The sequence below is a fragment of the Vanellus vanellus genome, assembly GCF_965231255.1.
Source record: "Vanellus vanellus genome assembly, contig: HAP1_SCAFFOLD_53, whole genome shotgun sequence".
NCBI classification, from domain to species: Eukaryota; Metazoa; Chordata; class Aves; order Charadriiformes; family Charadriidae; genus Vanellus; species Vanellus vanellus.
The window spans coordinates 666,324-683,738 of NW_028128477.1; the positions used below are offsets into that span (position 1 = coordinate 666,324).

Consider the following 17,415-nt stretch of genomic DNA (forward strand, 5'->3'; position numbering starts at 1 on the left):
CCCACTGCAGCAGAGCAGGGCTGACTCCTCAGCAGCACAGGGGCAGAGGTGCTGCTCCTCACACCACACTCAGCCAGCACCACCCAGAGAGAAAAAATGCATTTCAACTGAGGGTGATATCTATGAAAAATGGAGTATATGGGCTCATAGAATTCTGTCCTGATTTTTTCCTGTCTTTTCCTTCCTTTAACAGAGCCCCCATAAAAGAAATAACTAATGTCCAACAGCAGCTCCATCACCCACTTCCTCCTCATGGAGTTCGCAGACACACGGGAGCTCCAGGTCTTGACCTTCGGGCTCTTCCTGGGCATCTACCTGGCTGCCCTCCTGGGAAACGGCCTCATCATCACCGCCATCACCTGCGACCACCACCTCCACACCCCCATGTACTTCTTCCTCCTCAACCTCTCTGTTCTGGACCTGGGCTGCATCTCCACCACTCTCCCCAAAGCCATGGCTAATTCCCTCTGGAACACCAGGGCCATCTCCTATGGAGGGTGTGCTGTCCAACTCTTTTTCTTTCTCATTTTTATTTCAGCTGAGTATTTTCTCCTCACCGTCATGGCCTATGACCGCTACGTTGCCATCTGCCATCCCCTGCACTACGGGACCCTCCTGGGCAGCAGAGCTTGTGTCCGCATGGCAGCAGCTGCCTGGGGCAGTGGGTTTCTCAATTCTCTCCTGCACACGGCCAATACATTTTCACTGCCCCTCTGCCAGGGCAATGCCCTGCACCAGTTCTTCTGTGAAATCCCCCACATCTTCAAGCTCTCCTGCTCACACTCCTACCTCAGGGAAGTTGGGCTTCTTGTATTAAGTTCTTTCTTAGGTTTTGGGTGTTTTGTTTTCATTGTGGTGTCCTATGTGCAGATCTTCAGGGCGGTGCTGAGGATGCCCTCTGAGCAGGGACGGCACAAAGCCTTTTCCACGTGCCTCCCTCACTTGGCCGTGGTCTCCCTGTTTATCAGCACTGCTGTATTTGCTCACTTGAAGCCCACCTCCATCTCCTCCCCACCCCTGGATCTTCTTGTGTCATTTCTGTACTCGGTGGTGCCTCCAGCGGTGAACCCCCTCATCTACAGCATGAGGAACAAGGAAATCAAGGATGCCCTGTACAAATTATTGCAATACAATCTACTCACAATTAATATGGTGCCCATTATCCCACAAGGTCTCCCACAGTATTACAGCAAAGACCAGGACTAACTTTTCTTCAATTGTGCATTTTACCTTACTGCTTTCCTTCTTGTTTTGTTGTTTTGTTTTCTTTTGTTTTTCATTCTGTCTTTTTATTATATACCTTTGATGTTACTGTTTTTGTTCTCATGCTTGTTTTTTTTTTTTTCTTTTCCTGGACCCAAAGATCTCATGTGCATAAGGATCACAGAATCACAGAATGGGCAGGGTTGGAAGGGACCTCTGGAGAGCATCTAGTCTAACTCCACTGCCAGAGCAGGGACACCTACAGCAGTGGCACAGGACGGCTTCCAGGCGGGTTTGGAATGTCTCCAGAGTGGGAGACTCCCCCACCTCTCTGGGCAGCCTGTGCCAGTGCTCTGCCACCCTCAAAGGAAAGAAGTTTCTCCTCATGTTAAGATGGAGCTTCCTACGTTCATGTTTGTGCCCGTTACCTTTTGTCCTGTCACTGGGCACCACTGAACAAAGACTGTTCCCATCTCCCTGGCACACTCCATTTAACTATTTATATGCATTAATAAGATCCCCCCTCAGTCTTCTTTTCTCCACACAAAAAAAGCCCCAAGTCAGCTTTTCCTCATCAGAAAGTTGCTCCAGTCCCCTGATCATCTTTGTAGCCCTTTGCTGGACTGTCTCCAGTAGTTCCCTGTCCTTCTTGAACTGGGGAGCCCAGCACTGGACACAGTACTCCAGATGCGGCCTCACCAGGGCAGAGTAGAGCGGAAGGAAGACCTCCCTCGACCTGCTGGCCACACTCTGCTTGATGCCCCCCAGGATGCCATTGGCCTTCTTGTCCCCAGGGCACATTGCTGGCTCAAGGTCATCCTGTTGTCCACCAGGATCCCAGGTCCCTTTCCTCTCCAGCAGGTCTGCCCCTAACCTGTACTGGTGCATGAGGTTATTCCTCTCCAGGCTCAGTACCCTACACTTGCCCTTGTTGAACTTCATAAGGTTTCTCTCTGCCCAACTCTCCAGCCTGACCAGGTCACACTGTATGGCGGCACCACCTTCTGGCATGTCAGCTACATCTTCCAGTTTTTTGTCATCAGCAAACTTGCTAATGGTACACTCTATCTCTTCACCCATGTCATTGATGAATATATTGAACACGACTGCACCTGAGCTAGATCGAAGCTCCTTGTTTAGACTAGCTTAATAAAGAATCCAGCAGAAAATTAGTTGTATCAACTTCTGCATCTTCACATCTCCCCTGGAGCTGGGCCCCAGCATGCAAGAGGGGTTCAAGAGGCAAATGCCCAGCTGCCCCTTGGAGGTTCAGCCTTGGGGGCCCTTAGGGCTGCCCCTGGCTGCCTCGCTGGGCACTCTGTCTCTGCTGCCTGTGAGTCTGAACTGCTGCTCCCCTTGAGCCATGGCCAAGGACAGCAGGATGAGGTCGTCTTTTCAGTGCTGGTATCTCCTCACATCCACAGTCTTCTGTGCTCTTGCCTTTGTGTTACCCAAAAGGTCTTGTGGAACTTGTGACAGTCCTGTTGTCCAGACAGTGGCATCCCTGTGGCTGCAGGCAGGAGCAGGTCACGTGAACCTGTTTACCAGAGCTGGTCTCTGTGCAGGAACCACCATAATCAAAACGGTTTCTTAAGGGAGGGCCCAAAGGCTGAATGCCTCTTCCAAAGCTGGTGTCAGGAATGCACCCAGGGAACTGCTCCCTCAAAGGACCGTTTCTCTTCTTGAGACCTTGATGGATTTAGGGGGACAGGCTCAGAGTGCCAGGGGGATCTGTGAGGGACCAAGGACTGGGTGAAGACCTCCCTTCATGCTTGCACATGTCCACTCAGACAGCAACTGGTCTTTGACTTTTTTGCCCGGTGCTGTCCCACCTGCAGTGGGGCTGATGAAAGATGAGGAATCAGGCACTACCAGGAGAGCTCAGGGGATCTTCCAGGACAGTGCGTGAGTCTGGGTGGGCAGTGAGCGGCACCTCATAAAATGAGTGACCGTCCAAGGTTGAAAATGTCAACCTGTGGAGCCCATAGGCTAAGAAGGAAACTTGAAAGCAATGACAGGTTGTGAGGACCCAGTAGGAAAAGGGACATAAGACTGGAGAGCAGTTCAGGACACCCTCTCGGAAAGCCTCAAGGGCTGGATCCAGTGCAGCCCTGTCCTGTCCTTTGTGCCATTGGAGACACCCTTTGGTCCTGCTCAGCCCTTTCCTCTTTTCCTGAGCCAGGAGGGGAGATGGAATGGGGCTCAGCAGCAGTCATCCCTTTCTGGCTGGGTCTGCTGCCCACCCTGACCAGCATGGCCAGTGCAGGCTTACCTCATGGCCCCAGGGCACCACAGCCCCCTCCCTCTGCACAGCAGCACCACCAGCTCAGGGCCATGCAGGGATCACAGGGTGGGAACCAGGAATGTCCACCTGGGGAAAGGCTCTCTGGGGAGAAGGGGTGTCCAGGGGGAAGAGCAAGGGAGCATTTCTGTGCCTGCAGGGAGGAACCCATGAGAAGGAGAAAGCTCTTTCTGCATCACCCACTCGAGGCAGGCTGCTCCGTCTCTGGAGCAGGACTCTTGTGCCGGCCTGGGGAGAGGGGCTGGCACTGAGGGGGCAGAGGCCGCCTGTTGTGGGCACCTCCTTGGCCCGAGATCAGGGCTCCTGCAGGTTCACGGACCTCCATGTCCTCCCACCACGTGCAGCCTCCAGCCCCGGGGCTGATGGGGAGGCTGAGAGCCCTCTCTGTTCCCCAGCAGCTGCTGTGCCCTTCAGAGGGGCTGTGGCTGTGGGGGGAGCAGCCACAGCTCTGCAGCACCCTGTGGCGGGCACAGCCATGGGGCCAGCCCAGAGGGGGCTGCTTTGCGGGGCTGGGCTGGGGAGAGGGCAGGGGAGTTGGGGAGAGCCTGGGAGGGGCTGGGCTGGCCTTGGACGTGCCCGGGAGAGGACACACACCCACTGGAGTGTGTGGTGCAGAGCCCGGTCTCGTGGCAGGGAGCTGAGATGTGGATGCAGGAGAGAGGAGGCCGGTCTGTGCCCTCGGTGCCATGGGCAGACTGGGAAGGTGCCCAGGGCATTCGTCACCCTCAGCCTCTCTCCTCGGCTCCTTCCAGCACTGGCCACTCGCCCCTGTTCATGGGGGAGGTTTGCTCTGTGGCCATCTCCTGCCTGAGTGCTTGATAGGCCAGCAGAAGGCACATGGCCTGAATGCCAGTTGTGAGGGTGTGTTGTGGTTTGGGCCGCACTGGGCTCTGAAAGGAAAGACAGACGCTCTCCACCACCTCTGTCTCCAAGGAGAGGAGGGAGACAGAGAAAGAGACACTTGGGTTTAAAAACTAAACTACTGTCGTGAAAATATTAAGAATATAATAATAATTTAAAAGGAAATACTGTTATAGATACACTGTATGTAAAGTGTATTGAGCTCTCTGGATGATGATGACATCATCGTCAGGCACTGGGAAAGGCCCAGAATGGACTCAGTGCTGGACGGGAACTGGATTCCGGATCTGGATTCAGGAACACATGGATCGGGGTCAAAGGCAGATGGACAGAGTCCTCCTCAGACGTCGGCAATTGCAGAAAGGGGGCTGACCCTCTGACCACTCAGCTTTTACACTGAGCATGGGGCAGATGGGGTGGAAGATCCTGTTGGTCAGTTTGGGGTCACCTGTCCTGTCCGCTCCTCCGTGCAGGTGGGACCCCTCTATGCTCTTCTGCTTTTGACCCTCCAACGTGGCACATAACCAAGTGAGCTGCCCTTGGCTGTTATAGCAATGAGCGTAAGCGAGAGCCTCTCTGCACACCATTGCGGTATTGTGACTCTGGAAACAGACACAGTCTGAAGAAGGAGCCGTTAATTTCAGAGAGTGCAGCTAGTTAGAAGAGACTTCACTGGGAAGTATAATTACGGAACAGAAAAATGGTTCTGTTTTACCTCAAACTAGGACAGACAGGGATCTTCAGAGCCTGGGTGGGTGCAGCTACACAAACACAGATGTCTTCAGTCACAGGGACACAGATGCCTGGTGCCCGTGCAGGTGCCCTGACACCCTCTATCAGCAGCTCCCAAGGGGCTCTGGTCTCCTGCAGGTCGTGTGTGACATTGGCCTGTCCCAGACCAACACCTCAGCTACACCAGGACCTCTACATGTGGCCCTGGATGTCTGCGGTCAGAGAGCTGAACTCTGCCAGGAACAGCTTGCAACTTCTCAAAACACATGAGCACCTTTTCACCAGCTGAGATGATGGTATCTTTTTTGTAAAATGTCAATTCTTTCCCACTGTGCCAGAATGGGAATTTCCAGGAAGTGTTTTAATCGCAGGAGAAGAAATCTTGGCCTTCCCATGGACTTGCCTTGCAGGACTTTGCCCATGCTCCTGTGTATTTAATCTCCTGACGCTTTCCACCTGTCCTGACAAAATGACCAGGTCTAAAGGCACCTTCTCAGCAGACCATCCGGACCGATGTCCTTCCCATTGCTCTCCAGTTTCCCCTTCCCCTTACTGCTCGCTCAGTCTGATCCTTCTCAACTACCCAGGTGCTGCTTGAGAGTTAGAAGCCCGCCCTTGTCTTTCAGCAGTCTAATGGGCTCTTCAGCCAAATCCTTCCGTGTGTTTATACCTATCATTTCCCATCAGTCTCTCTCCAATACTTCTAGTGATGATGATGACCCCCCAAATTAAGATGATTCAAAATGCAAGGGGAGGAGAGGGTGGGGAGGAGATGGTGGGTTTGAAGCAGGGATGCAAAGCTTCTCCACAGCCTGTGTTGTCCCCGCAGGCTCTGTCCCAGGGCAGAATGGGTAGCACTTACCCAAGGAGTAAAATGGGAAGTTCAGTATAGGGCGGTGCCCCATGCTTGCATGGACATTTGAGCTTAGGACTCAGGCTTGTCTTAGAACCCAATCACCTGGCTTGTTCTTTGCCTCTAGTCTGGCACAGGGGAATTTCTGCACTGGCTTTCCCTGGAAAACTTTCTGAGGTTGAAATGTCTGGAACTTAACAGTGTGGATGACAACACTGAATGTGTATGGATAAGAATTAAGGGGAAGGCCAATAAGGCAGACATCGTGATGGGAGTTTGTTATAGACCTCCTAATCAGGATGTAGAAGCCGATGAAGTATTCTATAAGCAGCTGGCAGAGGTCTCACAATCATCTGCCCTTGTTCTTGTGGGGGACTTCAACTTCCCAGACGTCTGCTGGAAATACAATGCAGCAGAGAGGGAACAGTCATGGAGGTTCCTGGAGTGTGTGGAAGACAACTTCCTAACACAGCTGGTGAAGGAACCAACTAGGGGAAGTGCACTACTGGACCTACTGTTTGTTAACAGAGAAGGTCTTGTGGGGGATGTAAAGGTTGGAGGTCGCCTTGGGCAGAGTGATCACAAAATGATAGAATTTTCAATTCTTGATCACGTAAGGCGGGGAGCCAGCAGAACTGCCACCTTGGATTTCCGAAGGGCAGACTTTAGCCTGTTTAGGAGCATGGTCGAGAGTGTCCCTTGGGAGGCAGTTTTGAAGAGCAAAGGTGCCCAGGAAGGCTGGGCATACTTCAAGCAGGTGCTCTTAAAAGCACAGGAGAAGGCCATCCCCTTGTCTCGAAAAACGAGCAGACGGGGAAGACGACCAGCCTGGCTAAATAGAGAACTTTGGCTGGACCTCAGGAAAAAAAGAAAAGTTTACATTCTCTGGAAAAGGGGGTTGGCAACTTATGAGGACTATCAAGATATAACAAAGCTACGTAGGGGGAAAATGAGAAGGGCCAAAGCTCAATCAGAACTCAGCTTGGCCACTGCAGTTAAAGACAATAAGAAAAGGTTCTTTGAATATATCAATAGAAAAAGGAAGACTAGGGAAAATGTAGGCCCACTGGTGAATGAGACAGGTGCCCTAGTGGTGGAGGACGCAGAGAAGGCAGAGTTACTGAATGCCTTATTTTCTTCGGTCTTCACTGCTAAAGCTGTCCCTCATGAATCCCATACTCTGAAGACAAAGGGGAAGGTCTGGAGAGAGGAAGATTTTCCCTCAGTTGAGGAGGACCGTGTCAGAGACCACTTGGCCAAGCTGGACATTCACAAGTCCAAGGGCCCTGATGGCATGCATCTGCGCGTGCTGAGAGAGCTGGCGGATGTTATTGCTAGACCACTCTCCGTCGTCTTTGAACGGTCATGGAGAACAGGAGAGGTGCCTGAGGACTGGAGGAAGGCCGACATCACTCCAATCTTCAAAAAAGGCAAGAAGGAGGACCCAGGGAACTACAAACCAGTTAGTCTCACCTCTGTCCCTGGGAAGGTAATGGAGCGACTCATTCTGGATGTCATCTCCAAACACGTTGAGGAACAGGAAGTTATTGGAAGTGGTCAACATGGATTTACCAAGGGTAAATCATGCTTGACCAATCTGATAGCTTTCTATGATGTTATAAATGGTTGGCTGGATGAGGGGAAAGTCGTGGATGTCATCTACCTTGACTTTAGCAAGGCTTTTGACACTGTCTCCCATGACATCCTCATTAGGTAGCTGAGGAAGTATGGGCTAGATGAGGTGACAGTGAGGTGGATTGAGAGTTGGCTGCGGGACAGAACTCAGAGGGTGGTGATCAGCGGCACAGAGTCTAGTTGGAGGCCTGTAACCAGTGGTGTCCCCCAGGGGTCAATACTCGGTCCAATTTTGTTTAATATATTCATTAATGACCTGGATGAGGGGACAGAGTGTATCCTCAGCAAGTTTGCTGATGATACCAAACTGGGTGGGGTGGCTGACACCCCAGAGGGCTGTGCTGCCATCCAGCGTGACCTGGACAGTCTGGAGAGCTGGGCAGAGAAGAACCTAATGAGGTTCAACAAAAGCAAGTGCAAGGTCCTGCACCTGGGGAGGAAGAATGCTGGGCACCAGTATAGGTTAGGGGCTGACCTGCTGGGAAGTAGCTCTGAGGAGAAGGATCTGGGGGTTGTGGTAGACAGTAAATTATCCATGGCTCAGCAATGTGCCCTTGTTGCCAAAAAGGCCAATGGAATCCTGGGCTGCATAGGGAAGAGTGTGGACAATAGGTCGAGGGAGGTCATTCTCCCCCTCTACTCTGCACTGGTGAGGCCACAACTGGAATAGTGTGTCCAGTTTTGGGCTCCCCAGTTCAAGAGGGACAGGAAACTGCTGGAGCGAGTCCAGCGAAGGGCAACTAAGATGATTAAGGGCTTGGAGCATCTCCCTTATGAGGAAAGGCTGAGAGAGCTGGGAGTCTTTAGCCTGGAGAAGAGAAGGCTGAGGGGAGACCTTGTTATGGCATACAAGTATCTAAAGGGTGGGTTGAAGGAGGATGGAGCCAGGCTCTTTCCAGGGGTCCCCAGTGACAGGACGAGGGGTAACGGGCACAAGTTAGAACATAGGAAATTCTGTTCAAATACACGGAAAAACTTCTTTACGGTGAGGGTGAGAGAGCACTGGCACAGGCTGCCCAGGGAGGTTGTGGAGTCCCCTTCTCTGCAGATTTTCAAGACCCGCCTGGATGCAGTCCTGAGTAATGTGTTCTGGGCAATCCTGCTTTAGCAGGGGAGTTGGACTAGATGATCTCTAGAGGTCCCTTCCAACTCTGAAAACTCCGTGATTCTGTGATTCCTGTTTCATCACAGTTATTGACATGGAAAATGGGATTGAGTGCACCCTCAGCAAGTTGTCCGACACCACCAAGCTGTGTGGTGCAGTTGATGTGCTGGAGGGGAGTGATGCCATCCAGAGGGACCTGGACAGTCTGGAGAGGTATGCCCATGCCAACCTCATGAAGTTCAACAAGGCCAAGGGCAAGGTCCTGCACGTGGGTCACGGCGATCCCAAGCACAAATCCAGGCCGGGCGGAGAATGGACTGAGGACAGCCCTGAGGAGGACTTAGGGCTGTTGGTAGTTAAGAAGCTCAACAAGAGACAGCAATGTGCACTTGCAGCCCAGAAACCTAACCATATCCTGGGCTGTATCAAAAGAAGTATGGGCAGCAGGTCGAGGGAGGTGACTCTTCCCCTCTTCTCCTCTCTTGGGAGACCCCACCTGGAATACTGTGTCCATAAGAAGAAGCGGGTCCCGAGGAGGCTGACTAAGATGATCAGAGGATTAGAGCATCTCTGCTATGAAGATAGGCTGAGAGAGTTGGGGTCGTTCAGCCTGGAGAAGAGAAGGATCCAGGGAGAGCTTATAGCAGCTTTCCAGTACCTGAAGGGTGCCTACAAGAAAGCTGGAGAGGGCTTTTTTACGGGGACATGTAGTGATCAGACGAGGGGTAAAGGCTTCAAACTCGAAGACAGGAGATTTAGATTAGATATTAGGAAGAAATTTTTGACTCTGAGGGTGGTGAGGCAATGGAGCAAGCGTCCCAGTGAAGTTGTGGAGGCTCCATCCCTGGAGGTGTTCAAGGCCAGGTTGGATGGGGCTTTGAGAGACCAGGTCCAGTGGAAGGTGTCCTTGCCCATGGCAGGGGGCTTGGAAGTAGACGATCTTTAAGGTCCCTTGAACCCAAACCATTCCGTGATTCTAAGAACAATGTTTGAATGGACAGTCCATGCCCCCTCTAACACTTGGCACAGAGTGAGTCGCACTCGGAGGTGTTGACCACTCTTATGGTGTGTCTCCCCTGCTCTGCATGTGTCTGAGACGTCCCACAGCATGAGGAATGGACACCATGTCCTGGTTTGAGGTAAAACAGGACCAATTTTGTTCAGTACCTTTACTTCTTAGCCGGGCCTCTTCTAACTACTGAAATTAACTGCATATTGTGCAGACAGTGTTTGCTCTCTCAGAGTGATCAGACCTATGTTTACAGCTGATGCCCAGGCACGGTGTGCAGAGAGGCTCTTGCTTATACTTATCGCTATAACACCCACGGGCAGTGAACTTTGGTAATTGCCCCGTTGGAGGGTTGGAAGTGGAAAAGCACAGAGGGGTCACACCTGTGAGGCTGAGCGGACAGGACAGGTGACCCAAAACTGACCAACGGGGTATTCCATCCCATCTGCGTCATGCTCAGTATAAAAGCTGAGGGATCAAAGGGTCAGCTCTCTTTCTTCAATGGCCGACGTCTGAGGAGGACTCTGTCTGTTTGTCTGCCTGTGATCCCGATCCTGAATCCTTTTCATTGGTTCCAAGTGACAGGACGAGGGGTAAAGGGTACAAGTTAGTACACAGGATGTTCCATTCAAATACACAGAAAAACTTCTTTACGGTGAGGGTGACAGAGCACTGGCACAGGCTGCCCAGGGAGGTGGTGGAGTCCCCTTCTCTGCAGATTTTCAAGACCCGCCTGGATGCAGTCCTGAGTAATGTGTTCTGGGCAATCCTGCTTTAGCAGGGGAGTTGGACTAGATGATCTCTAGAGGTCCCTTCCAACTCTGAAAATTCTGTGATTCTGTGATTCTGTGAAAGTGAGAAAAACATGCAACAAGATGAGAAGACTTGAACGGGTAAAGCAAACACCGTGCCCGCAAGGACAGGAAAGTAGGGAATTCATTCACTGCTTCCCATCGACGGGCAGATATGGTGCCATCTCCAGGAAAGCGGGGCTTCATCATGTGTAATGGTGACTTGGCAAGACAAATCCCATCGCTCTGAAGGTTATTCCTTTCCTCCTTCTTGGCCCAGCTTTTATTGCTGAGCACGATGCCCTGTGGTACGGAAAATCCCTTTGGTCAGTTGGGCTCAGCTGTCCCAGCTGTGTCTCCTCCCAGCTTCTTGTGCACCCCCAGCCTACTCACTGGTGGGGTGGGGTGAGGAGCAAAAAAGGCCTCGGGGCAGTGCAAGCACTGCTCAGCAATGACTAAAACATCAAGGGATTATCAACACGCAAGTTACTAGGAAGATACTTAACTCTTTCTCATAAGAACTCACTTGTAGAAAGGCAGCCTCATTAGAGGTAGCTTGTCCTGAGCGTGTGATTGCGGACTGTGTGTTATTGTTTAGGAAATCTGATTATGCTTTACTTTTCTTTTCTTACAAACAGGAAAAGTTCTCCTGCGCCTGGGTGCAGCCAGGGCTCTGAGGAGCGCAGGTGGGAGATGGGGCAATGGAGCTGTGACATCCAGCTGCAGACTTCAGTGGAGAAGTCTGATGCAAGGACCAGTGGTGTCAGTCCCAGGTGGCCAATGTCAGAAATGGGGAGGGTGGGGAGGTGAGGAGCAAAGCTGTCCTACAGTGTCAGACCTCCAGGGACTGCTTCTCCTCCCTGTCCAGACCCCCTGAAGGGACACCCTGTATCCAGAACAATCAGAGAATGCTTCTATCCTAATCGTAAGTGATAATCAGGAGTATAGTATAGTATATCCTTTAAAATAAAAAAGACATTTTTCTTAGATGCGCTTTGAAATCTCCTCCTTAACTACACTCTGAAACCTCTCTAATTGGCTGTACAAGTCTTGAAGATTTGAAGAAAATTACAAGAACTATGAACACCTAGTTAGGGCTTTCTGTCTTTTAATGAGCCCCACGGTGTGTTTGCTGCTGAGTCCATGAGCCTCAGGCACTGAGAGAAGATTGAACAAAGTGCTCCAGAAGTCCAAGTCAGAAGCAAAGTACCTTGAAGCCTTGATTGGCCCCACTGAGGGTCGTTACTGCCAAAGCCTCCCCAGGGACTCGTTAGAGGAGATAACTGGAGGCTGTGGCTGCAGGTAGGCAAAGGCACTGTGCAGGTGGCTGTAATGCTGAGGAACCCCTTGGCTTGGTTGATGCAGCAGAAAGGCCAGACCCTGACCCCCAGGCCCTGGGAAGGCAGGTCCTGCCCCTCACTGGTGGCTCAGGGCTCTTCCTGGGGGCAGTGGGGTGTGAGGGTGAGCGAGGCTGAGTGTAGGAAAATTCTGTGACACCTCCTGCCCTCCCAAAAAGGGGCAAGGACTAAACAAAATCCAGAGTCCCAAAAGAATCACAGAATCATTTAGAATTGCAAAAGCCCTTTAGGATCATAGAGTCCAACTGTAAACCTAACACTGCCGAGTCCACCACTAAACCATATCCCTGTGTGCCACATCTGCACATCCATTAAATACCTCCAGGGATGGTGACTCAACCACTTCCCTGGGCCGCCTGTTCCAGTGCTCGAAAGCCCTTTAGCTGAAGAAATTTTTCCTAATACGCAATGTAAATCTCCCCTGGAGAAACTTGAGGCCATTTCCCTCAAGTCCTCTCTCTCATTACTTGGGAGAAGAGACCAACCCCCTCCTTGCTACAACGTCCTTTCAGGGAACCGTAGAGAGCGAGAAAGTCTCCCCTCAGCCTCCTCTTCTCCAGGCTAAACAACCCCAGTTCCCTCAGCCGCTCCCCACAAGACTTGTCCTCCAGACCCCTCACCAGCTTCGTTGCCCTTCTCTGGACACGCTCCAAGACCTCAATGTCTTCCTTTTACTGAGGGGCCAAAAACTGAACACAGTACTCGAGGTGGGGCCTCACCAGTGCAGAGTACAGGGGGACAATCACTTTCCTAGTCCTGCTCATCACACTTTTACTGGTACAAGCCCGGATGCTGTGGGCCTTCTTTGCCACCTGGGCACACTGCCAGCTCATATTCAGCCACCAACATCCCCAGGTCCTTTTCTGCTGGGCATCTTTCCAGCCACTCTGCCCCAAGCATGTAGCGCTGCGTGAGGTTGTTGTGACCCAAGGGCAGGACCCAGCTCTTGGCCTTGTTGAACCCCACACTATTTGGGGCCCATGGATCCAGCTTGTCCAGATCCCTCTGCAGAGCCTTCCAACACTCAGGCAGATCAACACTCCCACCTTAATTGGTGTCATCTGCAAACTTACTGAGGGGGCACTCCACCCCCTTGTCTAGATCGTTGATAAAGATATTGAAGAGAACCGGTCCCAGTACTGAGCCCCGGAGAACATCACTTGTGACCGGCCGCCAAATGCATTGAACTCCATTCAGCACCACTCTTTGGTCCCGGCCGTCCAGCCAGTGTTTTACCCAGCAGAGTGTACACCTGTCCAAGCCATGAGCAGCCAGTTTCTCCAGGAGAACGCTGTGGGAAAAAGTGTCAAAGGCTTTAATGAAGCGCAGGTAAACAACATCCACAGCCTTTTCCTCATCCACTAAGCTGGTCACCTTGTCATAGAAGGAGGTCAGGTTTCTCAGGCAGGTCTTGCCTTTCATAAACTCATGCTGGCTGGGTCTGATCGCCTGGTTGTCCTGTATGTGCTGCATGATGGAACTCAGGATGATCTCCTCCGTAACCTTCCCCAGCACCGAGGTCCGACTGATAGGCCTGTAATTCCCCAGGTCCTCCTTCTGGTTCTTCTTGTAGATGGGCGCCATGTTTGTTATCTTCCAGTCAACTGGGACCACCCCAGTTAGCCAGGAATGCTGATAGATGATGGAAAGTGGCTTGCTGAGCGCTCCCGCCAGTTCCCTCAGTACCCTTGGGTGGATCTCAAGCGGCGCCATAGACTTGCGTATTTCTAAGTGATATAGCAGGTTCCTCACCATTTCCCCTTGGATTGTGGGGGCTTCATTCTGCTCCCCAACCCTGTCTTCCAGCTCAGGGGGCTGGGTACCCAGAGAGCAACTGGTCTTACTCTTAAAGACTGAGGCAAAGAAGGCATTAAGTATGTCAGCCTTTTCCTCATCCCTGGTCACCGTCTTTCCCTCCACATCCAATAAAGGATGGAGATTCTTCTTGGCCCTCCTGTTGTTGATGGTGTATTCACAGAAACAGTTTTTTAATTGTCTTTTATGGCATGGCCAGATTAATTTCTAGTTGGGCTTTAGTCCTTCTAATTTTCTCCCTTCATAACCTCATGACATCCTTGCAGTCCAACTGAGTTGCCTGCCACTTCTTCCAACTGTCATAAACTCCTTTTTTCCCCTCAGTTCCAGCCAAAGCTCTCTGTTCAGCCAGGTCTTCGGCTGAAGACGGCTCGTCTTTTGGCACATGGTGACAGCCTGCTCCCGTGCCTTTAAAAGTTCCTTCTTGATGAATGTCCAGCCTTCCTGGACTCCTTTGCCCTTCAGGACTTCCTCCCAAGGGACTCTCTTAACCAGACCCCTAAACAGGCCAAAGCCCACCCTCCGGAAGTCCCAGGTGGCAGTTCTGTTGACCCCCCTCCTGACTTCTCCAAGAATTGAAAATTCTGTCATTTCATGATCACTATGCCCAAGAAGGCCTCCAATCCTCACATCCCCCACAAGCCCTTCTCTGTTGGCAAACAACAGGCCCAGTGGGGTGCTTCCCTCCTCTGCTCCCTCCCCAGCTGTGTCAGGAAGTTACCCTCAACACACTCCAGGAACCTCCTGGGCTGTTTCCTCTCCACTGTATTGCATTTCCAGCAGACATCCAGTAAGTTGAAGTCCCCCACGAGGACAAGGGCTGGCTATCGTGACACTTGTCCCAGCTGCTTCTAGAATATTTCATCTGTCTCTTCATCCTGGTTGGGTGGTCTATAACAGACTCCCACCACGATATCTGCCTTCTTGGCCTTTATTTAACACCTCCCAGCACAGACTGGGCCCTTTCAAGTCCAAAATGGGGCCCTTTGAACCAAGCCCAAGAAGACTGGGCCCCGTCCCTGTACAAACTGGATCCCCAACCCTCTCCCAGTACAGACTGAGCCTTCTCCCAGTATAAACTGCATCCCTTTAACCCTTCCCATGACAGACTGGGCCCCCGTCCCACTAGAAAGTGGATCTCCTCAACCCCTCCCAGCAGAGACTGGGCCCTGACCCAGTATGAAGTGGATCCCCTCAACCTCTGCCAGTACAGATGGGGCCCTCTCCTAGTACAAACTGGATCACTCGATCCCCTCTTAGTAAAAACTAGTTCCTGTCCCAGTACAAACTCCACCACCTCATCCCCTCCACACAGAAACTGGGTCAGGTGCCAGTACAAACTGGATCCCATGGCCCCCTCCCTGTAACCACTGGGCCCCATTCCATGAGAAACTTTACCTCTTTAAACCCTCCCGGTATACATTGCGCCCTTCCCAGTACACACCAAATCCCTTAACCCCTCCCACTACAGACTGGTCCCTGTGGCAGTACGAACTAGATGCTGTGGCCCCCTCCCAGTACAGACTGGGTCCCCTCCTGGTACAAACTGGATCCCGTGCTCCCCTCCCAGTACAGAACTGACTGTCAACAAATAGAGATTACTCCATTTAACCCCTCCAAGTACAGACTGGGTCAATGCCGAGTCCAAAATGGACTCCCCGGTCCCCACCCACTAGCAACTGGCCACCTCCAATACAATCTGGATCCTCTAACTTACGCCAGGACAGACTGAGCCCTGTCCCAGTCCAAACTGCATCCCCTGATTCCCTCCCAGTACAGAAGGGGCCTTGTCCCAGTATAAAGAGAATCCCTTTAATTCCTCCCAGCGGAGAAAGAGCCTCTTCCTAGTCCAAAGTGGATCCCAGCCCAGCTCCCAGTGCAGACTGCTCTGTGTACCAGTACAAAATGGATTGCTTTAACGCTGCCTTGTACAGACTGGGCCTCATCTCAGTACAGACTGGATCCCCCAGTTTCCTCCCAGTAGTCTGGGACGTCTCCACTTAGAAACGGGATCCTCTGAGCCAATCCCAGCAGAGTCTGGGCCTCGTCTCAGTACAAACAGACTGGGCCCTGTCCCAGTACAAACTTTATCCCTTTAGACCCTCCCAGGGTACACTGGGCCACCCTCCCAGTCCAAACTGGAGCCCCTGGCCCCTTCCCACTACAGTCTGGGCTCTGTCACAGTACAAACTGGGTTGCTTTAACCCCTGCCAGTACAAACTTGGCCCCTCCCACTACAAACTAGTCCTCTTTAACCCCTCCAAGTACAGGCTGAGCAAGCTCCCAGTATAAACTGCATCCTCTCATCCCCTCCCAGTACGACTGGGCACTGTGCCATTTCAAACTGGATTTCATTAAACCCTTCCAGTACAGACTTGGTCCCCTGCCAGTAAAAACGAGCTCTGGTTAGAATCATGGAATGGTTTGGGTTGGAAGGGACCATTAAAGGCCATCTAGTGCAACCCCCCTGCCATGAGCAGGGACACCTTCAACTGGATGAGCTGTCTCCAAGCCCCGGCCAACCTGGCCTGGTAAGCAAACAGCTTATGGCCAATATGCATTAAATTTCAGAGAGTTCAGTTAGTTCGAGGAGGCTTGGCTGCAAAGTCAAATTACTGAACAGAAAATGGGTTCTGTTTCGCCTCAAACCAGCACAGGTGGGCTGTTCTTTTGGGAGGGCATAAGGAGAATAAAAGAGAAGCACTCGGGATTTCAGGGAATGGAAAGAGAAGCAAAGGATGCTGTTGGCCTTCTTTGCCCCCTGCTCCTGTTTTGCCTAATGAAACTGAAGGACCAGCAGAGCCTTTCCCGCAAAGCTGCCACCCAGCCACACCGCCCCTGCCCTCTGTCATTGCACGGGGTTAGTGCACCTCAAGGGCAGGACTTCAGAGTTCTCTTTATCGGACATCATGATATTACTTTTGGCCCATCCCTCTGGCCTGTCTATGTCCTTTGGCATGCCAGCCCTTCCCGCCAGAGTAGTGTCTGCAAATCCTATGAAAAAGAACACTTGCATCTTCTCCAGGTCCTTAAAAACATGTTAAACAGGGCAGGTGGCAGGACAGACCCTTGCAGGAGCTTTCAAGCTAGATGCCTCAATGCAGAGTACCACACATTGACCACACACCTCTGAGCCCAAACAGCCGTCTGGTTAGTTACCCATCTCCTTATGCACCCATGCAAGCCATGACATCCTAATTCGGGCACAAGCATATTGTGGGGGAAGATGCTAAAAACTTTGCTGACTTCCAACTTAAAAGACCAGCACTGCTCTCCCTGCGCTGAGCAATCCTGTTCTTCCATCACAGGAAGCAGAGAACAGTGGGACACAAGCTGCCCTGGGTAAATCCAGGGTTTCAGACACCCACAAATGGGTTCTGAGCGGACACACTCTGGGGCACAGCCTTGACTTCCCCTGCTTATCCGTTGGCCAATTTTTAAAAGAGCATGCAATATTTGGATGCTGCCAGTCATCAGGGAGTTCCCTCCCACAACCTCCATGGCCTTTCAATGATTACGGAGTGTCATTGGACATGCTGGGACATTGGCTTACCCTGTCATCTCCCTCAGCTGCCACCCCTCCTGTCCCATAGACTGGTAAGGATTGTCTTAGTTAAGGTGACTTGGGAACAATCCACTGCTGGTGGCGTTCCTCCAGATTCCTGCCCCTTGTCTCAGAGCCCTGGGAGACCTTGCTGGGGCAGAGTGAGGCAAAGAGGATGTATAGAATCTCCCATATAGCTCCACCCGC

General features: G+C 51.8%; 1 protein-coding gene across 1 annotated transcript; it reads left to right on the forward strand.

The window, feature by feature from the left end:
- Positions 1-384: 384 nt before the first annotated feature.
- Positions 385-1,206, forward strand: LOC309684346 (olfactory receptor 14A16-like; the record flags this gene model as incomplete). Its single annotated transcript, XM_082500274.1, has 1 exon — positions 385-1,206. The coding sequence occupies one exon, from the start codon at positions 385-387 to the stop codon at positions 1,204-1,206; it is 822 nt and encodes a 273-aa protein (XP_082356400.1).
- Positions 1,207-17,415: the final 16,209 nt, after the last annotated feature.